Source organism: Anabrus simplex, chromosome 5 (assembly GCF_040414725.1).
Source record: "Anabrus simplex isolate iqAnaSimp1 chromosome 5, ASM4041472v1, whole genome shotgun sequence".
In the NCBI taxonomy this organism is placed as follows: Eukaryota; Metazoa; Arthropoda; class Insecta; order Orthoptera; family Tettigoniidae; genus Anabrus; species Anabrus simplex.
The window spans coordinates 293,525,493-293,548,644 of NC_090269.1; the positions used below are offsets into that span (position 1 = coordinate 293,525,493).

The 23,152-nt window shown below is 37.5% G+C and overlaps 1 protein-coding gene across 7 annotated transcripts in view; it reads right to left on the bottom strand.

Annotated features, from left to right (window-relative positions):
* Positions 1–207: 207 nt before the first annotated feature.
* LOC136873997 (UDP-glycosyltransferase UGT5) overlaps positions 208–23,152 on the bottom strand; it is a 44,858-nt gene continuing 21,913 nt past the window's right edge. For all 7 annotated transcript variants that reach the window (XM_068227620.1, XM_068227622.1, XM_067147440.2 and 4 more), the window contains 3 exons: positions 9,560–9,782; positions 9,016–9,235; positions 208–3,861 (listed from right to left, as the gene is read on the bottom strand). In XM_068227620.1, coding sequence (XP_068083721.1) covers positions 3,564–3,861; positions 9,016–9,235; positions 9,560–9,782 — 741 coding nt within the window. In that variant the 3' untranslated portion in view covers positions 208–3,563. The remainder of the gene's footprint in view (positions 3,862–9,015; positions 9,236–9,559; positions 9,783–23,152) is intronic.

A 23,152-nucleotide genomic window follows, 5' to 3' on the forward strand; every position in this document is an offset into this window, starting at 1 on the left:
ATAAATTTCCGTACAATTCCAGTTGTGACAATGATTACCATCTTCTGCATGGTCTTGTAGCTGTTGGTAGTTTTAGGTATAGCAGCTGTACTTGAAAAGATGATTGGTACAATTATCACCTCTTCACAGTGCAGCAATAATAATAATAATAATTAATAATAATAATAATAATAATAATAATAATAATAATAATAATAATAATAATAATAATAATAATAATAATTTATTATATATAATGCACAATTTTATAATTGGGTTTATGACCTTCTTCAGTACAATGTACATGGAAGAAGTACTATTTAGTACATATGCGCACATAAGCTTCATACATATCAGTATATACTTACATTGTTGACATATAAACTTGAAAGATATTTATGAGATATTTACTATGCATAAATGGTCAAAATTATTAGTGGACGATTTTCATTAGTCCTCTGTATATGGTGGATGGTTCATGCTAATAAACTTCCTTACTATATGGCAAGTGGCCAGGATTGCTGCTTTTTGTAATTCTCTGTAAGTGAGAGGGTGGAGATTAAGAGCTTCAATGCTCCTGTGTAGTGTCTTTGGTATAATACCATTACATCCAATCACTACTGGAATTATGATAACACTGTTGAGTTTCCATATGTTTTTTATCTCTGTGGCCAGATCTGTGTATTTGGAAATCTTCTCTGTACGGTATGTGTTGATTGGAGGTTGTGAGTATTAGGGCATGCTATGTCAATTATGAAGCAGATTTTCTTGTTTTTATCTACAAAAGTTATATCTAGTCTATTGCAGGTAATAGTTTTATCAGTAATGATACTTCTATCCCAGTAAATTTTGTAATTTTCACTTTCAAAGACTGATTGGGGTTTGTACTCACAATATCCTGTGCTACAATGGATTAGGTTATTTTGTCGGGCTAATTTCTGGTGAATGATTTTTGCAATTTGGTCATGTCTGTACTTGTAGTCTGTGTTTGACAACCTGAGGTTATGTGCTGGATGGTTTCTGGAGATGTATTATTATTATCTTTTTTAGTTCCATTTAGTTCCATTTGGGCCTGCTATGGACCACGTGGTTCTTATCTCTAGCAGCTTTCTTCTTTGACCAGTACTCCTTCATTCTTGCACTGTGAATGTCTTTTTGCTTCTGAGTCCATTTCACACCTCCTCCCGGACCTACTGTTTTTTCTGTTAGTGACTGGAGAGTGTTTGATGTTTTGATCAATGTTCTGTACCTATTCCTGTCATAGATTTCACTGGGAGCGATGTCCAGTTCTTGAAAGTCTTTTCCGACAAGTCTTGCCCACTTGGCATTAGTCGGTTTCCCTCTAGAGATGGTGTGGAAGATTCTGGAGGTGAGCCTCTGATTGTCCATTCTTATGACATGACCATAGAAGTTCAATCTCCTCTTCCTCATAGATGTTGTAATGCTCTCCAGTTGTTAAATCAGTTTATTGTTGTGCCTGATTCTATACTTGCCTTCTTCTTTAATAGGGCCCATGATTTTTCTCAGGACCTTCCTTTCCTTCAGCTCCAGTTTTCTAAGTTGCCCTTTTCTTACCATGTTTAGGCAGTCTGAGGCGTATAGAACTGACGGTCTCACTACAGTAGTGTAATGCCTGATTTTGAGGTTAAGGGAGAGGGATTTGGATTGGTACATACTCTTACATAGATGGTAGGGGCTTTCCAATTTGATGCATCTGCTGTTCATGGCCTGATCTTCATTCATGTTTGGGGTTATCCATTCTCCTAGGTACCTGAAGGAGTTAGTCCTTTGTACTGCTTTGTCCCCCAGTGGGATTGATTTGGGTGCATCTCTGATGTTGGTGATAAACTGTGTTTTGTTGATGGCGATCTTCAACCCTACTTTAGCTGCTATGCGGTCGAGAGAGGATAGTTGATGAATAGCTTCCTCCACACTGGATGCCAGGAGTGTAAGGTTGTCTGCGAAGGCTAAACAGTTGACTGTTAACTTGTCTTTCTTGTAGCGTATTCTCAATCCAGAGTCATCCTTTAGCATTTTCGTCCACTCACGAATGACTTTTTCGAGTAGGCAGTTAAAGAAGATCAGAGATAGGCCATCCCCTTGTCTAACACCTGTTTTGATTTCAAAGCTCTGGGACAGTTCCCCTCTGAATTTGATTCTGGCTGTAGTGTTGGTAAGAGTTGCTTTCACTAGATTCAACGTTTTCTTATCTAGTCCCAGCTCAGCAAGTGCCTGGAAGAGTGACTCTCTATCTACTGAATCGTAAGCCATCTGAAAGTCAACAAATGTTGCCACGTAGGGTGAGGCACTTAGGTTTTTGTAAGTGATGATGGTCTTGAGGTTCAGGATTTGTTCGGCGTATGACCTTGACTTGCAAAACCCATCCTGGTACTCTCCGATGCAGGAGTCTAGTTGAGGCTCTACTCTTGTGAATAATACTTTGGAGAGTATCTTGTATGTCACTGATACAAGGGAAATCCCTCTATAGTCGCCTTTTCTGTGTAATGGGTGGATGATAGGTGAGGTCCAGTCGCTCAGTAACGCTTCTGTCACCCAGATATTAGATACGATTTCATGGATATTTTGGATTGACTCCTCATCAGCGTATTTCCAGAGCTCTGCTAGGATTCCATCCTCGCCCGCTGCTTTGTTACATTTCAATTCTGAAATGGCTTTCTGGATCTCTCCCTTTATTGATGGGGGAGAGTCCAAATTATTATTATTATTATTATTATTATTATTATTATTATTATTATTATTATTATTATTATTATTATTATTATTATTATTATTATTATTATTATTATTATTATTATTTCTAGAATGAGCAAAAGTGAGATTTTAACCTCCTCTGCCTCTGCCTCCTCCTCCTTTCCTCCCCCACCACTTGTGTAATCTGACTCGCTGTGCATTTTCTTCCAGTCTCTCAAATTACTCTTACATTTCAGGCAGAGCCAAGGATAAAACTCAGACCAAGTAGGCAATAAACTACTGTGTTAACCTATAGAATACAGTAGGGGACTGTAATTCGATTTATCACAGCATAATTATTGTACTTTACACAATATATTTGGTACAAAGTAGCATATTAATCACTTACATTCCTGTCTGTGATGAGGACATTTGATACTATACTTAAGTGTTGGTATAAGCTGTAAGAAGAGCTCTGAAATTCTGATGTGGAACTACTTTTTTTGCCATTTTCTTTACGTCGCACCGACACAGATAGGTCTTATGGTGACAATGGGACAGGAAAGGCCTAAGAATGGGAAGGAAGCTGCCATGGCATTAATTAAGTTACAGCACCAGCATTTGCCTGGTGTGAAAACAGGAAACCACAAAACACCATCTTCAGGGCTGCAGACATTGGGGTTCGAACCCACTATCTCCCGAATGCGAGCTCACAGCTGTGCGCTCCTAACCGCACGGTCAACTCGCCCGGTGATGTGGAACTACCAGGATATATCATGTTCTCATACACTTATTTATATGAGATCATATAATAAGCCAAGAAATAAAATTCTTATACATGTTTTTTGAAAAACTTACTTAAAATAACAATATAATACAGTACACATCAAAGATCACTTCATTTTCTTTGATTTAGTCACAGGATTGCTTTTCTTCTTCTGAAAAAAGACTCTGTATATAGTCCAACAGGTTAATCCTGAGCCAGTTAGACCTAGAAGTACTACTCCCAGAACAACTGCCAGTACATCCAGTAAATAAAACTGGTACCAGTATAAATCAAGGGCAGCAGAACGGAGATGTGGTGCACCATTGTGTCGGAGAACATACTCTACCCAGTACACAGCTCTCTCTAGTGGAGGTTGTTGCCGGTCTCGGAACAAAACAGAGAGGTGTTGCACGTTCTCCCGGTACCTAAACAAAAACCCAAGTTTCACAGGAAACAAATGCTGAATTTTTAATTGTGGAATATTGTAATTTTAGGTACAAAGTCTTCAATTATTTATTTTACCATTTTTGAGGTATCTTAAAATAAATTAGACATGGTGAAGAAATAACTGCCAGTGATGCTATTTCTTGGATTAGATCATCATGGAAAAATGTTCGACCATCAACCATCATGAAATGTTTCCAGTTGTGTGGATTTCCAAGAAAATTCAACTTCTGAATCATCATCAGAGAAGGATCAACCAGACTTAGACATGCTGGTTTAACAGGCGGGGTATACAACTTCGATGAGGCAGATGTACAAGTAGATGAGGTACTAGAATGCCATGATTATCTGTAGGGAAAATGAGAAGAGCAAACTGTGCAAGAATTCTTGGAAACTAATTTCCTTTGTGTGTATGATTTTTTGCTTCATATGTAAAAAAATTTAAAAATAATTAGTGAAGTTTCAAAGAATGTTGTCTTTCTCCAATGACAGCAGAAAAATTTGGTAATGTTTTCAATGATGATGATGATGATGATGGGAAGGAGGATGTTGGTTGTGTTGAAAACAAGATGGAGCAGTATTATAAGAGCAAGTGTTAATTACTACTATGGCATTCCAAAAGTCTGAAACACTGTAAGACTATAGAACAGATCAGTGGTCTATTATTCTTCATGTGCTTTCGCATTTCAGAGAAATGGTTGATGTCACCGAAACAACAGTTCTGTGTGAGACAAGTCTCATGCAGACCCCAAGGCACCAGATTCCCCAGTTCTATTATTCATGCTAAAGAACAGTTTGAAGAATGAAACTGTGGGGACAAAACTTATATTAAACAATATCAATCTGTTACAAATATATGTGTAATTTCAAAAAATATTTGAAGTAATTACACCTCCTTTCAAAACTACAAAAATCAATCAGCAACATGAAACCTTGTTAAGAAGATAGTAATACATGTTTCTATAGAGCATTCAGCATTCTGGATCATAACATCATTTTAGTGAACTCTGCACATATGAAACTGGTAAACCCATCCTGTCTTGCTTTGCACCATATCTAAAGATGATTTTCAAATTGTCAAATTTTATAATAATAGTATTGCAACCAAATGGTCATGATATATACACTTAAGTACACTTAGATAGTGATAATATGCATTCAATGCTTGCAAAACATGGTCAGTTATTTACACAATTGTGTCAAGCTTCCTTTTCTACGGACACATTCTATAGTATGGTATATGCCGCATCGTTGGTCACAGAAGACACACACGCAACCCGGTCCTGGCTTGTGAAATTCCATGGTTCTGCACACCTTATGGTGGAACCCGTGTACGGCAAACCTGGTCACTGTATGCCTCAGGTCATATCCACCACGCGTCCAGTCCCTGTTTAACATCACATCAGTTAAATAAAACTCGTCCCATATCATGGCCCTCTTTGCTTGCAGTTCATGTAGCAGCTCTCTGTAACTCCTTGTCACTGATAGTAGTAATCTAATTCTTATGTCTTCAATGAAGTACGTCTCCTTTGCCAGAACGTATACTAGCCTTGATAATGTATATTTAGAAATGCATAGAACTCTCTTTAAGAATCTAGCCTTCAAACTTTCCAGCTCTTGCAGTTGTTTTTTTGAGAGGTGCTCCCATATTAGTTGGAACAACTTTCGTATTAAACAGAGCCATGGCTGTCTCCAAAGATAGCTGTGAAAGGTGTTTAATATCACTAATGCTTCATATAGCTGCGATGATTCTCTCCTTTAGGCGTATTGTGAATGTCGTTCCTGTTACCTGTATTGTAATCCCTAGATATTTGTAATGGTTACTAATTCGTAATTTTTGACCTTTACACAGGATATAATCGTCTTTAGGTAATTTTCCTCCCCTCCTAAAAACAACCAATTCTGTTTTGTTCGCATTAAGGTCCATTTTATTATCTTCTGCCCATTCCATGATTAAGTCCATGGCAACTTGTAGTTCCTCTTTACTCTCAGACGCAATAGCCATGTCGTCCGCATACACGTACGCGTTAACCTTCCGTGTTTGCTTCTTAATCTCTTTTATTGCATCCTGTGTGAAGATGTTAAACAGCAGAGGACTTAGTGGATCCCCCTGTAATACCCCGTTTGTCTGCCAAATCCATCTTGATGTGCAGAGATTGTCGCTTATTTGAATATAGTTCTCCGCAAGTATATTAGAAACTAGTCTAGTGAGCCAGGTAAGACCAATGATTTCCTCTAGTTTTCTAACAAGTTTCTGTCTATCTACTGTATCAAAAGCCTTAGAGTAGTTAATAAATATTACGAACATTTTGCCGTGCTTTTCTCTGGTTGTTTCGTGAATCTCTTGGAGAAGGCATTCCACTGCCATCAGAGTCGATCTCCCGGCCCTAAATCCGAACTGCTCGTCAGGAAGAAGCGGGTCTGCTATTCTATTGATTCTCTGGGTTATCAGTTTGGTAAGAATCTTAAAAGCTGCTGATTCAAGAGCCACTCTGCGATGTGATTCCGGTTTGTTTACTTCTCCTTTCCCTTTGTATAGCATCTTAACGACTGATTTTCTCCATACATTTGTCAAATTTTGAAATCATTAAACTGGGCCTTTTACAGTCATGAGTGATGCTCTACAGTGTTATCATCTTGAACTGATATTATTTCTCCTGCATATCAGTGACAATGAAAGTGTATTTATGTAGTCTAAATTCCTTATGTTTGCTGATGATGTCAGATTAGCTACAAAGTAAACTTAATGGACTTCAGTGCCTTGAGGTATACTGTCATAAAATATAGTGGAACTTTAAGTGTACGGTAAATTCAGATGTCTTTCTAAAGGTGAAACATATACTGAATTTATACTCAAACAAAATGAGGATGAAGTCAACCTGAAGCCATTATTACAGATATTTTATTAATTTTTTTTTTTTTTTTTTTACAATTTGCTTTACATTGCACCGACACAGATAGGTCTTATTGCGACGATGTGATAGGAGAAGGCTAGGAATGGGAAGGAAGCAGCCATGGCCTTAATTAAGGTACAGCCCCAGCATTTGCCTGGTGTGAAAATAGGAACCACGGAAAACCATCTTCAGAGCTGCCAACAGTGGAGTTCGAACCCACTATCTCCTGGATGCAAGCTCCAGCTGCGCGGCCCTAACCGCACAGCCGACTCGCCCAGTATATTACAGCTATAAAGGTATGGAAATTATGATACAAAAAAGCATCAGATTTATCCTGATTCTATAAAATAAGATAAATAATATTGATTACATAGGCTGTTCTGCCCTTAGAAGAAGGAAGACTAGTACATGGAGTCCTAAGAGCTGCACCCTGACACTTTATATGTCCAGTGAGATGAAACATGTACATATATTATGAAAGGATACCTAGAAAAATGAACAAAATAAATAATTGCTTGCTTGTTTCTGTTTCCTTTTTGTTCCTCTCTGCCAACACTGGCCTGTCATTATGATTATCCTTTGTATGTGCTCCTATTCTTTTCGTACTTTCCCGTCTTTGACGTATGTTAGCAGAATGTACCTATAGTTGACAGGCTGGTTGTTTACAATATCACTGATTAATGTCTCAGCAGTTACTATGCTTGGTTTTGAGTGTCATTTTTAGTGTTTGAAATTATTTCAGTGCTTCTTGATGTACAACAAGACCCAAAACAGGTTATGATGTATAGACATAATCTAAGTTATCGTGATAGATTTGGAACTTTTTGTCTTGGACCCACAAAGAACAGCTATCGTGTGGTTTGAAAAGGAACTGGAAGGCAAGAGGTCAGCCAAGGAAGAGGCACATTGATCAGATAAGAAATGATCTAGCTGGGGGAGGTCTGGATTTGCAGCAAGTTATGGATGAAGACACCTGCATGGACAGATATAAGTGGAGAGCCCTCAATGTACCTGGAAAACTGAAACTGGTTCAAGATGATGATGATGATGATGATGATGATGATGATGATAATGTCTTCATCATCCCAGAATAATTCCAAAATTTCAAAATCATTTTACCAATAAGTAGCAAGACTGCCCCTTACGATCACGGCCAGGGTTCAATTCCTGGCCAATTCAGAGAATTTTACCTGTATCTGAGGGCTGGTTCAAGGTCCACTCACCCTACATGAGAACAATTGATGGTGATACAGCAGGCCTGGTATAGAAAGTTAAGAATAACAGCCGAAAGGATTTGTCACACTGATAATCGTCACCTCATAATCTGCAGGCCTTCAGACTGAGCAGCAGCCACTTGGTAGGCTCAGGCCTATCAAGGCTGTAGTGCAGTGGGGTTTTTGTGAGTTCATCTCACCAATCTCTTACACTAAACAGAAGTTGCTTAGAATTATAGTTAGGACTTCTTTATTCTAGTTAATTTCTTCATAAACCTAATAGCGGAGATATTTAATTCTTTTTTATCTTTCATGCCTCCTGTAAACTCCTATTACAATAAAAGATTTTGAAATTATATCTGCCTGTCTGTTAAGTCTTCAGCCCAAAGGTTGGTTGGATCCTCAAACAGCACTACCAAAGGTTATGCAGTTATAGGAAAACTGCAAAAACTAATGCCAGTGCTACAATTAGGTATACTAGGCAGGATGAGGAGTGAGATAGTTTGCCACTGCTTTCCTCACTGGGCCAGAAAGTGTTATTGCTGCCCAACTGGCCCTATGAGTAGCACCTTTCATAATATCCAGATGTACTGATATTGCTCCGAATGTTATTATTAAGTACCACACTTACCCTAGCACCTCCCATACCGTCACAGTCATAACTTAAATGAGTCTGAGACTTCTGTTGAAGCTACATTTTGCTCTGGCCTATGTCAAGAGACAGATGAAATGCATCTGTCAAGAAGTAGCAACCGGTGGTTAGAAATTACATGTACCTAAAATGTACAGTATCCTTGAATTGGTACATTCCAAGTACAGTTTGGTTGAAATACCTCTAGTAGTTTTCCCATTTTAAACATATAAACTGACAGACAAGAACATTTAATACTTTGCACATTGGTCTGCAGACTGTTTGAAACTTGTAAAAAAATGCCAAAAATGCACTGAATTTGGAAAGAACAGATACACTTCAAATTTTACATTGGCTACGGTATAAAGATTTCTGTTAGATTTATTACATTCTCACCTGGGATTGTTTATGAGCTCATCCACTGCCGAGTTTAAGGATTCTGAAGTAATATTCCTCCAGTCTAACATTAGGGCATAGCCACTTTCTTTTGCTCGTTCTGCATTAGACTTTTGTTCTCCCATAACAGGTATAGCCAACAGTGGAACTCCTCGATATATAGCCTCCTGTGTACTCAGCAATCCTCCATGAGTGATAAAGAGACGCAGATTGGGATGAGCTGAAAAATGAATTCTTTACAATTAGATTTATGCTGGAGGATCCCATCTGTGTTTTGATGTTTCAGTAAGTAATGCTTGTGAAAAATATTTTACCCTCTTCAAAAAATAAACTGTGTAATAACAATGTCAACAATGATTTATAGTCACTTTGTAACATTATTCATAAACACTTTTTAGATTACAGATGAATTGATACATTTTATATTCACTTTTTTCCTATCTTCCATAATATAGATGTTAGTTATTTTGATGCTCATGCTGTGCTTTATCACTAACATGCCCTTTTAATTATAACAACATTTAAAGTAATTATTCAAACTAACCTAAGATGTCACTCTGTGGTAGCCACTTTCCCAGCTGCACATTGGAGGGTTGTCCTGGAAGACTGTCCTTCTCCCATTTCCAGAGTACGCGCTGCTTTAACTTGGAGAATACATCCAAGAATACTTGAAGCATTTCCTTTGGCATGTCTGAACTACGGACGTTGGAACCCAAACTGAAGTATATTACACCATGTTCTGCCTCGTCCATGATTTTTTGTAGATCCTGCAATTAAATTGATTATTTTACTATATAAATAGAGGTTACCTTGGAGATAAATTTTCTGCCAGAGAGTGAGATGGGAAAAAGACCATATGCCTAAAACCTGGTTCAAAATGATGATGATGATGATGATGATGATGATGATGATGATGATGATGATGATGATGATGATGATGATGATGATGATGATGATGATGTTTATCCCACCTGATTGCAGGGTCTGCTAAATGGATCTGCTGTCTCCATTTAGTTCTATATCAGGCCACATGTGGATGGATATGCATGCTCTTGAGATCTTTATGTAATGTGTTGGCCCATTATTACTTAGGTCATTCTTTTGATCCACTGCCACCTCTAGGTTGTAGCCTGTCTTGGCAATTGTGTAGGCTCTTGCATGTAAAAATGTGTTCCAACTATGGGAAATGGCTCTTGTGGATTAGTGCAAAACCAAACCGTTTCCTGATGTTGTTATTGGAAACCTAATCTAATTTAGTGATGTTCACTGTCCACCTCAGTATCTTTGTTCCATTATGCTAAACCAATGCCCTGTTTCAGTCATAGTCAGCTAATATTCACAACCATAAAGTGTGATAGGACAAATGACTGTATGATAGTTTTTTAAAAATTTTAGATCTTTTATCCTGTGGTCACAAGTGACTCTGGATGTTGTTTTTCCACTTTATCCGGGCAACGTTTGGCCATCCAGCTATCATGGAACCAAGGTATTTAAACTTTCCCCTTCGCGGCAGGTCGTCTTCGTATACTTTGATGGCTCCCATTTCTTGTGCATCTTCTTGTTGAGGCACAGGACATTTGGTGTTGTAGATCCAGCTTGTTCTCTGCAGCCAACATGACATTGTCAGCATAGTAACAGTAATGGCCAGTACAGGTCAGATGTCATGATGTCCATCACCATGTTCATTGAAGCTGTACTTGTAGCTTTATTGTCAATGTTATTGTATTTTTAATTGTTTTGGAAAATATTTAGGGGTTGCTTAATGATCTTTTAATGAGTTGGCTAGTAACTTTCTATTACATCAATTTCCGGTGATGCCATTGCCTTTTTGCCCTGTGAAACCCAACTTGAAGGCTTCATTACAGTCAGTTATAAAGCTAGTGTGGCTGCTTCTTACTGGACTGCTTTCAGCATTTGAGGATGCTTGCATACGATCATCATCATCTCAATGTTTACCCTATTCTGAGATTAGATGACATCATATGAAAAGTAGCAGAACACTCAGTGATCAGCGTTATTGACCTGAAAAGTGTGTATCATCAAATTCTCATCAAAAGTGAAGAAAAATCCTACTCTGCATTTGAAGCTTGTGGCAATCTTTTTCAATTTTGCTACTCCATTTGTAATGAAAGGCACTTTTGCATCCTAGATGGCATTGCAGTATGTGGAAAATCTCAGGAAAAGCATGACATAAACTTGAAATCCTTTCTTGATACTGCTGACTGGTATAATTTAACTCTGAATCTTCAAAAGTCTACATATCAATTTACTTGATTTTACAATCGGTTTTTTTTTTTTTTTTTTTTTTGCTAGTTGCTTTATGTTGCACCGACATAGATAGGTCTTATGGTGATGATGGGACAGGAAAGGACTAGGAATGGGAAGGCATTAGCCATGGCTTTGATTAAGGTACAGCCCCAGCATTTGCCTGGTGTGAAAATGGGAAACCACGGAAAACCATATTCAGGGCCGCCGACAGTGGGGTTCAAACCCACTATCTCCCGGATGCATGCTCACAGCTGCGCACTACTAACCGCACGGTCAAATTGCCCGGTGGTTTTACAATCAAACATCATACAATTTTTAAGCCTGATAGAGCTAGATTAAAGCCTCTCCTTACACTTCCAATGCCCTCAATCCAGAATTCTTAAAAGGGCTCTTGGAATGTTTTCTCAGTATTCCCACTGGATACCATGGATTTCATGTGAAATCTTCCCAATAACTCAACATGCAATTTCTGCCTTTGAAAATCTAAGTTGACATTGCTAAATCTATGATAACCACTATTAATGAACATGAACCCCCTAACAGTTGAAAATGATGTGTCTGAGTTTGCCACGCGTTGTCCCAGTTGGGCAAACTTACAGCTTTCTTCTCTAGAACATTATCAAAAAGTGATAGAACAATACTCATCGGTTGAGAAAGAGACATATACAATAGTAAAATCACTTCTCAAATGGAGACACTTTCTCATTTGTCCGGCCCCATGGCTAAATGATTAGCGTGCTGGCTTTTGGTCACAGGGGTCCCGGGTTTGATTCCTGACAGGGTCTGGAATTTTAACCATCGTTGGTTCATTTTGTTGGCTAGGGGATTGGGTGTATTTGTCGTCTTCATCATCACTTCACCCTCATCATGATGCGCAGGTCGCCTATGGACATCAAATCAAAAGACCTGTACCTGACGAGCTGAACATGTCCTCAGACAATCCTGGCACAAAAAGCCATACACCATTCTATTTTTTACTTTCTCATTAGCAGGCATTTCAAATTATTAACAGATCAGAAGTCTGTCGGTTTCATGTTTGATAATAAGGCAAAAGGAAAAATAAAAAAGGGGAGAATGGAACCATCATGTTTCAGCTTCAATATTATTTATAGATCTGGCAAAAATAATACTTGCTATCAAGCTCTTGAGTCTCTGAAGCTATATGACTTACAAGCTGCGCTATGTCATTCCAGAACAAACAAAAATGTACCATTGGGCTCAAAGTAAAAATTACCTTCCTCTTTGAATGACATCAAATCAATAACACCATCATGTATAATTTGTACAGAACTTAAAACTTGTTTTGACAATAATCAAGGGATGATTGTAAAATGGAGATAATTCCACCTAATCAATACTGCTTATTAAAATTACAATGTATTTATGCTTAAAAATACACTATTTGCTGTAGTGTAAATAGTGCAAACAGTGCATTTTAAGCATAAATACACAAATGCTTAAAAATACACTATTTGCAGTGTGAAAATAACTCAGTGGGAAATGTTTTTTCCAGATGCTCTACATTAAATATGGTCTCTTCTTTATACTGCTACTAGCCTACTCATCATGAAATAATTTTTAATATCAGCGTCGATTATCAAATGGTGATTCAATTCCATCTTGGCTGACATAGCCTGCATCCATTTTACTGAAAAAAATCTGAACAGAAATCTAAATATATATAAAACTAGCAAGATACCCGTGCTTCGCTATGGTATTATACTGAAATTTATAATTGGATGCTTTACGTTTTATATATTATCCACCGAAATTCACGATCTGACTTGTTTTCTGAGAGAATCCGCCAAACATTGCGATCAGACTCGTTTTCTGAGAGATTACGGCAAAGTTCCTCCTATTTTTCAATCTTTCTTTCCAGCAATCGATTTCGGACTTCCCGGGCTACGTCCAGGTATTCCACCCGGTCAGCTGGATCCCTAAATCTTTGCCATCTTTTCCTATAAGCATTTTTAATATGGATCAAATTCTTCAGGAGATCCGGCGTGGTGTCGTCTTGGGTGCCTTGGCGGTACTGAACCCGCCACTGTACTGCATTCGTAGTCATTACCCGTCCAAGACACATTTCCAGCGCGGTCCGCACATTTTGACGACGGTCCAAGACATTATTATTATTGTTATTATTATTATTATTATTATTATTATTATTATTATTATTATTATTATTATTATTATTATTATTATTATTATTATTATTATTATTATTATATTTTCTGGACACCACAGCAAGATGGAAGACGGCTACTTGGTGGTAAATTACATCTGCTGCCATTGTCATTGCTGACAATGTGACCAGCACCATTGTCGCGGGTAGGCAAGTGTGCGGGATTTCTGGCGATAGAATGACATACTTCCGTGCATTACTGACCTTACTATAGAGGTGAACAATTGCATGGTCAATCTCATTCCTATCGTTTATTTCAAATGTGTTCACATTTTTATTTATATGCCAGGAGAATCTACTGTAATCTAAGAACATTCTCCAAAGGAAAAGATGGCTCTTGGAAATGAACCCAGGAAAGATTAAAAATGATCGGTTTATGATCAGAATAAGTACATTGAAAATCTACAGCCTGTTTCAAGTCATTTGAGTGGGTCAGGAATGGAAAGAATAAAGCCCCATCTAGCGGAGAGGATAGGAATTGTGCTGGCTGCCAAGGCCTGTCATACTCCTCTGGGGCAATGATTAATGAATGACAAATGAAATGAAATGATATTGGAGAGTGTTGCCGGAATGAATGATGACAGGGAAAACCGGAGTACTCGGAGAAAAACCTGTCCCGCCTCCGCTTTGTCCAGCACAAATCTCACATGGAGTGACCGGCATTTGAACCACGGAACCCAGCTGTGAGAGCCGGCGTGCCGCTGCGTGAGCCTCGGAGGCTCCTTATAAGTACATTATGAATGGTAAAATCAATTGGTCTCACCTCTTTTTTCACCCCACCGCCGTTAAGATGATTAAACTCCCCTCCCCCCAAAGGAGGCGCAGTCAGGACAAGTTCTTTTATATATATAGACTAGCAAGATACCCGTGCTTCGCTACGGTATTATACTGGTACTGAAATTTATAATTGAATGCTTATTGTTTTAGATATATAATACATCGAAATTCGCGATCTGACTCGTTTTCTGCGAGAATCCGCCAAAATTCGCGATCTGACTCGTTTTCTAATAGATTACGGCAAGTTTCCTCCCATTTTTCAATCTTTCTTTCCAGCAATCGTTTTTGTACTTCCCGGGCTAGGTCCAGGTATTCCACCCGGTCAGTTGGGTCCCTAAAACTTTGCCATCTTTTCCTATAAGCATTTTTAATATGGATCAAATCCTTCAGGCGATCCGGCGTGGTGTCATCTTGGCTGCCTTGGCGGTACTGAACCCGTGGCCGGACTACATTCTTAGTCATTACCCATCCAGGACCCGTTTCCAGCGCGGTCCGCATATTTGACAACGGTCCAGAACATTATTATTATTATTATTATTATTATTATTATTATTATTATTATTATTATTATTATTATTATTATTATTATTATTATTATTATAGATGTTCTGGACCCCACAGCAAGATGCAAGAACTTGGCAGTAAATTACATCTGCTGCCATTGTCATTGTTGACAATTTGACCAGCACCATTGTCACGCGTAGGCAAGTGTACAGGATTTCTGGCGATACGAATGACATACTTCCGTGCATTATTGACCTTATTATAGAGGTGAACAATTTGACAGTCAATCTCATTCCTATCATTTATTTCAAATGTGTTTTAATTTTTATTTATATGCTAGGAGAATACTGTAATCTAAGAATGTCCTCCGAAGGAAAAGATGGCTATTGAAAACGAACCCAGGAAAGATTAAAAATGATCGGTTTATGATCAGAATAACTGCATTGAAAATCTACAGCCTGTTTCCAGTCATTCAACAGGATCAGGAATGGAATGAATAAAGCCCCCATCTAGCGGTGACAATAGGAATTGTGCCGGCTGCCGAAGCCTGTCGCACTCCTCTGGGGCAATGATTAATGAATGACAAATGAAATGAAATAATATTGGACAGTGTTGCTGGCATGAATGATGACAGGAAAAACCGGAGTATCCGGAGAAAAACCTGTCCCGCCTCCGTATTGTCCAGCACGAATGTCACATGGAGTGACCGGGATTTGAACCATGGAACCCAGCTGTGAGAAACGGCGCACTGCCGCCTGAACAACGGAGGCTCCTTGTAAGTACATTATGAACAGTAAAATCAATTCATCTCACCTCCTTTCACACACCACCGCTGTTAAATTTATTTGCCCCCTCCCCCTCAAAAAAATTAAAAGAAGGCGTGTTTCTTTATGTTTAAAGGAGATTCCAAACACCAATGTTCACTCTATTACCTTCAGGTTTGAGATATAAGTATCCCCATAAAAATAATTCACTTTTTTTTCACTCCCTTTCACACTCCTCCCCCCAGCCCCCTAAGGGAATTTTCTGGCAAGAAATACCTGTTTCTTTAATAGTAAAGGATCTTCTAAATACCAATTATCGCGACTCTAACTTCTTCAGTTTTTTATTTATGTGTCCTAATGAAAGGAACTCAACTCCTTTTACTCCCGCCCCCCAAGATGATTTCCCCACCAAAACGCGTTTTTCTTTGTTTTAAAGGAGATCCAAATACCAATTTTCACGTCTGTAACAACTTTAGATTTTATTAGATGTATGTGTTCTCATACAATTAAGTCAATTAATTTTTCAATTCTTTCTCCCCCCCCCCCCGCCTCCTTCATTGGGTTTTCCAAGAACATGTGTTTCTTTACTTTTAAAGCAGATTCCAAATATCAAATTTCACATCTGTAATATCTTAATTTTTGTGATATCAATAGCCTGATTAAAAGAATTCAACACCATTTTCAGTCACTTTTGCCCCGCCCCCCTTCCACCCAAGTGGTATTTCCAAAAACAAAAATACACGTTTCTTTATTTTAATACTGATAAATAATACCATTTTTCACTTCTGTAAGATGTTAATTTTTTTGAGATATATGTACTTTAAAATTCTCATTTTAAAATTTCACCCCTTTTTAGTTCCCCTTAAGTGGAGTTTCCAAAAAGAAATCACCTATGTTTCTTTACATTTACAGGAGATTCCAAATACCCACTTTTTATGTCTGTAACATTTTACGTTTCTCAGATATACTGTAGATATAGTCTTTCAAAAAATTCACCCCAATTTGTCACTCCTGTTTAACCGCCATTAATTGGATTTTCCAAAAACAAAAATATACACGTTTCTTTATTTTTAAAGCAGATCCCATATACAAATTTTCAGTTCTGTAATATCTTCAATATCTGAGATATATGTATCCTCATTAAAGGTATTCAACCCATTATTCATCCTTTTACACCCCTCCTATTGGGATTTGCAGAAAACAAAACAATACATGTTCCTTTATTTTTAAAGGAGATTCTAAATACCAATTTTTACATCTGTAAACTTTTAAAGTTTTAAAAATTCACCCCCACTTCTCATCCCCCCCCCCCCATTATTTGGATTTTCCAAAAACAAAAAAATACCTGTTTCTTTATTTTTTAAAGTAGATCCCAAATACCAATTTTCAGGTCTGTAATATCTTCAGGTTCTGTTATATAAGTAGCCTCATTAAAGGCATTCAACCCGTTTTTCACCCTTTTCCATCCTTCCTATTGGGATTTTCTGAAAAAACAAAAAAAAAAAGTGTGGTTCTTTATTTTTAAAGGAGATTCTAAATACCAATTTTTACATCTATAAACTTTAAAAGTCTTGAGATATAGATACACTCATTTTAAAATTTCACCCCCTTCCCCCCCCCCATTAATTGGATTTTCCAAAAGCAAGAAAGTATGTGTTTCTTTATTTTTAAAGTAGATCCCAAATACCAATTTTCAGGTCTGTAATATCTTCAGTTTCTGAGATATAAGTATCCTCATTAAAGGCATTCAACCACTTTTTCACCCCTTTTCACCCCTTCTATTAGGATTTTCCAAAAACAAAAAAATACGTATTTCTTTTTAATGAAGATTCTAAATACCAATTTTTACATCTGTAAACTTCAAAAATTTTCGAGATATAGATGCACTCATTTTAAAAATTCACCCCCCTTTTCACCCTCCCATTAATTGGATTTTCTAAAAACAAAAAATATGTGTTTCTTTATTTTTAAAAGAGATCAAAAGTACCAATTTTCAGGTCTGCAGTATCTTCAGTTTCTGAGATATAAGTACCGGTATCCTGATTAAAGGCATTCAACCCCTTTTTTACCCCTCCTATTGGGATTTTCTGAAAACAAAAAAATGCATGTTTTCTTATTTTTAAGGAAGATTTTAAATACCAATTTTTACATCTGTAAACTTTTAAAGTTTTGAAATATAGATACACTCATTTTAAAATTTCACCCCCCTTTTCACCCCCTTAGCGACGGAATATCCAAAAATCCTCTCTTAGTGAGCACCTACATCTTAATATGAATATATCCTCAAAATTTCATGTCCAGTAGTTTTGGCTCAGTCAGTCAGTCAAGACAAGTTATTTTAAATATATAGATAACTTGTCCTGACTGGCTGATTCATCATCGCCGAGCCAAAACTACTGGACATAAAGAAATGAAATTTTGGGGATACATTCATATTAACATGTAGGTGCTTGCTGAGAGAGGATTTTTGGATATTCCGTCGCTAAGGGGGTGAAAAGGGGGGTGAAATTTTAAAATGAGTGTATCTATATTTCAAAACTTTAAAAGTATACAGATGTAAAAATTGGTATTTAGAATCTTCTTTAAAAATAAGAAAACACGTATTTTTTTGTTTTCAGAAAATCCCAATAGGAGGGGTAAAAAAGGGGTTGAATACCTTTAATCAGGATACCGGTACTTATATCTCAGAAACTGAAGATATTGTAGACCTGAAAATTGGTACTTTTGATCTCTTTTCAAAATAAAGAAACAAGTATTTTTTTTGTTTTTGGAAAATCCAATTAATGGGAGGGTGAAAAGGGGGGGGTGAATTTTTAAAATGAGTGTATCTATATCTCAAAACTTTGAAAGTTTACAGATTAAAAAATTGGTATTTAGGATCTCTTTTAAAAATAAAGAAACATGTATTATTTTGTTTTTGGAAAATCCCAATAGGAGGGGTGAAAAAGGGGTTGAATGCCATTAATGAGGATACTTGTATCTCAGAAACTGAAGATATTACAGACCTGAAAATTGGTATTTGGGATCTCCTTTAAAAATAAAGAAACATGAATTTTTTGTTTTTGGAAAATCCAATTAATTGGGGGGGGCGGGGTGAAAAGGGGGGTGAATTTTTAAAATGAGTGTATATATCTCAAAACTTTTAAAGTGTACAGATGTAAAAATTGGTATTTAGAATCCCCTTTAAAAATAAAGAAACACATATTTTTTTGTTTTCAGAAAATCCCAATAGGAGAGGTGAAAAGGGCAAAAAGGGTGAAAAGGCTGAAAAAGGGGTTAAATGCCTTAAATGAGGATTCTTATATCTCAGAAACAGAAGATATTACAGACCTGAAAATTGGTATTTGGGATCTCCTTTGAAAATAAACATGTAATTTTTTGTTTTTGGAAAATCCAATTAATGGGGGTTAAACAGGAGTGATAAATTGGGGTGAAGTTTTAGAAAATGAGTGTATATATCTCAAAACTTTTAAAGTGTACAGATGTAAAAATTGGTATTTAGAATCCCCTTTAAAAATAAAGAAAGAAGGTCAATATATCTAAGAAACGAAAAATATTACAGATGTAAAAACTGATATTTGGAATCTCCTGTAAAAGTAAAGAAACATAGGTGATTTGTTTTTGGAAACTCCACTTAAGGGGACTAAAAAGGGGGTGAAATTTTAAAATGAGAATTTCTACATTATATCTCAAAAACTGTTACCAAAGTGAAAAATAGCATTTTTTATCTCTACTAAAAATAAAGAAACCTGTATTTTTTGTTTTCTGTAAAACCACTTGGGTGGGGGGGGGTAAAAGTGACTGAAAATGGGGTTGAATTCTTTTAATTAGGATACTGATATCTCAAAAGCTGAAGATGTTACAGACTTGAAATATGGTATTTGGAATCTCCTTTAAAAATAAACAAATACGTATTTTTTGTTTTTGGAAATCCACTAATTGAAAAATTAGTTGAATTATTTGTATGAGGATACTATTATCTCAAAAACGAAAGATTTTGCAGACGTGAAGATTGGTATTTGGAATCTGCTTTAAAATTAAAGAAACATGTATTCCTGGAAAATCCAATGAACGAGGGGGGTGGGGAGGTGAAAGAATTGAAAAATTAATTGAATGAATTGTATGAGGATACTTACATCTAATAAAAACTAAAGATGTTACAGACATGAAAATTGGTATTTGGATCTCCTTTAAAAACAAAGAAGAAAGTGTTTTTGGGGGAAATCATCTTGGAGGGCGGGGGTGAAAAGGAGTTGAACTCCTTATATGAGGACACATATCTCAAAAACTGAAGATGTTAGAGTCATGATAATTGGTATTTAGAAGATCCTTTACTAATAAAGAAACAAGTATTTTTTAACGGAGGAGTGTGAAAGGAAGTGAAAAATAAAGTGAATTCTTTTTATGGGGATACTTATATCTGAGAACTGAAGATAACAGATGTGAACATTGATATTTGGAATCTCCTTTAAACAAAAGGAAATGCCTTCTTTTTTGAGGGGGGCAGGGGGTAAATCATCTTAACGGCGGTGGGGCTAAAAAAGGTGTCCTGTGTCGGTGCGACGTAAAGCCCCTAGCAAAAAAAAAAAAAAAAAAGGTGTCGAGACCAATTGATTTTACTGTTCATAATGTACTTATTCTGATCATAAACTGATCATTTTTAATCTTTCCTGGGTTCGTTTTCAAGATCCATCTTTTCCTTTGGAGAACATAGATTACAGTAGATTTTCCTGGCATATAAATAAAAATTTAAACATATTTGAAATAAATGATAGGAATGATATTGACTGTGCAAATGTTCACCTCTATAATAAGGTCAATAATGCACGGAAGTATATCATTCATGTCACCAGAAATCTTGCGCACTTGCCTACGCATGACGATGGTGCTGGTCATACTGTCAGCAATGACAATGGCAGCAGATGTAATTTACCACCAAGTATGGTCTTGCATTTTGCTGTAACCTAAATTCAACCAATATCACCCACCATAATAATAATAATAATAATAATAATAATAATAATAATAATAATAATAATAATAATAATAATAATAATAATAATAATAATAATAATAATAATAATAATAATAATAATTTTTTACAAGGGATTGTGGAAAATCTTCAAAAGACACTTGTGAAGGGTCTGCACTCTACAAGTGTGTGTGATTCTTACTCACTAAAAACCACACACCCTTTTCCCACAATGTGTGTCATCACCCCGGAACTGCTCTAGCAGTACTTCAGGGTGATATCGTGCTTTGTCTTTCAGATGTCTTCTTTCTTCATTTCTCCTTTACGAACGTTTGTATGCTTCCAAATCCTTCTTCTTCTGACAAAAGACAGCCTCCACATGCACTGCCACGCCATCCCAGGATTCCTGGTTTCGCAGCATCACCGAAATAATATTATCTGTTGTCAATTCTCCTAGTTCAGTTTGCACACATCTTCTCTAAATCGTCCAATGGCCGCATTAAAAAAAAGGTGTAAAATACGTCGTCAATGTGATCACAGTATATGCATGCTGCGTCACTCGCTCTGCCCACTTTATGCAGGAATTTCCGGAAATATCCATGTCCTGTTAGAAGCTGCATAAGGTAGTAATTTACTTCACCATGGGCCCTTTCAACCCAGATATCCAAGCGTGGTATCAGTCGCTTGGTCCATTTGCCTCGAGGGTCACTTTCCCATCTGAGTTGCCATCACCTCATCCGTTGACTGAAGGCACGCTTCTTTGCACATTTCTTTCCCAGCTCTCCTTGGGTACGCTAGATTTCATGTCACTCCAATGCAAGTAGGTCTATTGGAGCTATTGCTGCCACTGTGAGGATTGCAGGTTCGGAAACCGTGCGGTATGCACATGCAATACGTAAAGCCGCTCTCCATTGTACGGCAGCTATCCTTCTCTGGTACCAAGCAAATCTCCTCAAGGATTCAGCCCAGATTTCAGAACCATATAGGAGCACTGACTGAACCGTCGACATGAGAAGATGTTGTTTACTGGATTTCGGACCTTTAATATTTCCCATTAGTCTGCTAAGTGCAGTCATGTATTTTACTGCTTTGTCTGTCGCTCTCTGAATATGATTCCAGAATGTGAGCTTGGAGTCAAGTGTCACTCCTAGATATTTTGTGCTCGCAGATGTTTCAATCACTAACTCTCCAACAGTCATTGGTACAAGAGTTTTGATCCTTTTCCTCGTCAGAAGAACTATCTCCGTTTTGTGTTCGGCTAATATTAGACTGTGGCTCATCATCCATTCTTTTATGCGCCACATCACGTGGTTTAGTTTGATTTGAGCCATTTCAACATTACGAGCTACTATCAAGGCGGCCACATCATCAGCGTAGCCCACAAGCTTCATGTCCTCTGGCATCTCCAAATGTAACAAGCCATCATACATTATGTTCCAAAGATCTGGACCAAGGATCGATCCCTGCGCTGCACCAGCCGTCAGACGTTTTGTATTTTCTCCATCTTCCGTATCATACAACAGAGTGTGATCTTTGAAGTAATCTCTCATTATGCGCATAAAATATTGTGGTAGCTTGAAAGTTTCTTCAAGAGCTACCAACATGTCGCTCCATCTTGCCAAATTGAAGGCGTTCTTCACATCCACATCTGGTCCTGGCGTTTTCTTGGTTCTAAGAGAGCTAATAGCTCTATTCAGCTCTTCTACAGTGAAGAGGGGTATATCATCCAGTTCTTTTTCATCATCACAGTCAATCCTCTCTGGATGGTCTGGGAATAGTGTATCCACAATTTGTTTAATTGTTTGCGGATCCGCACTCGGGGTTGAAAATGTCCTGAGTTTCTTCATTACAATCTTATAACCTTGTCCCCATGGATCATCTTCTACTTCTTTAGCCAGTGCCCACCATTTATCGGCATTACTTTTTCTGATTGCATTACGGAGTTCCTTCTTCGCTGACTTGTACTCCGCTGTGACTGAGGTATTCTCTTGACTGCCTCTCATCCTCTGAGCTCTGCGTCAAAGTCGCAGGCAATTCTTTCTCAGTTCAGCAATCTCTTCGGTCCACCAGTATGCTGGACGCTTGCTATTTCGCGGTCTCCTTCGGGACATTGAGGCGTTGCATGCTTGATGGATTAGCTGCATAGTGAGTTCAACACATACACCAGCTGCTTCTTTCCCTCTACGAGCAAAACATCTTTCAGTTATGTTCTCCATTCCATTCCATATTACATCAATGAACTTTTCCTTTTCGATACCGGCTACGTTCCACCGTGCTGGCCTGCGCATGATGTTTCTTTCTTGAGGAGATTCTTGGAGCAGTTGAAAGATGATATATTGATGATCACTCCCCGTGTAGTTCTCGATCACTTGCCATTCAGAAATCTTAGGCGTAATATCCTCTGATGAGAAGGTTACATCCGGTATTGTTCCCTGACATCCTGGCTGTTGAAATGTTGGCACATTTCCAATGTTGTTGATCACCAAACACGTTCTGGCTGCCATCTCCATTATATGACGACGTCTGGAGTCTGTTTGTGGCATGCCCCATTCCAACGCTTGAGCATTTACGTCACCAGCAACCACTAGTTTTTTTTCCATTCTGCGTATTACATCCTCAAGACCATCAATTTTCATCTGAAAGTTGGAAACAGATTCATTTGGTGTAAAA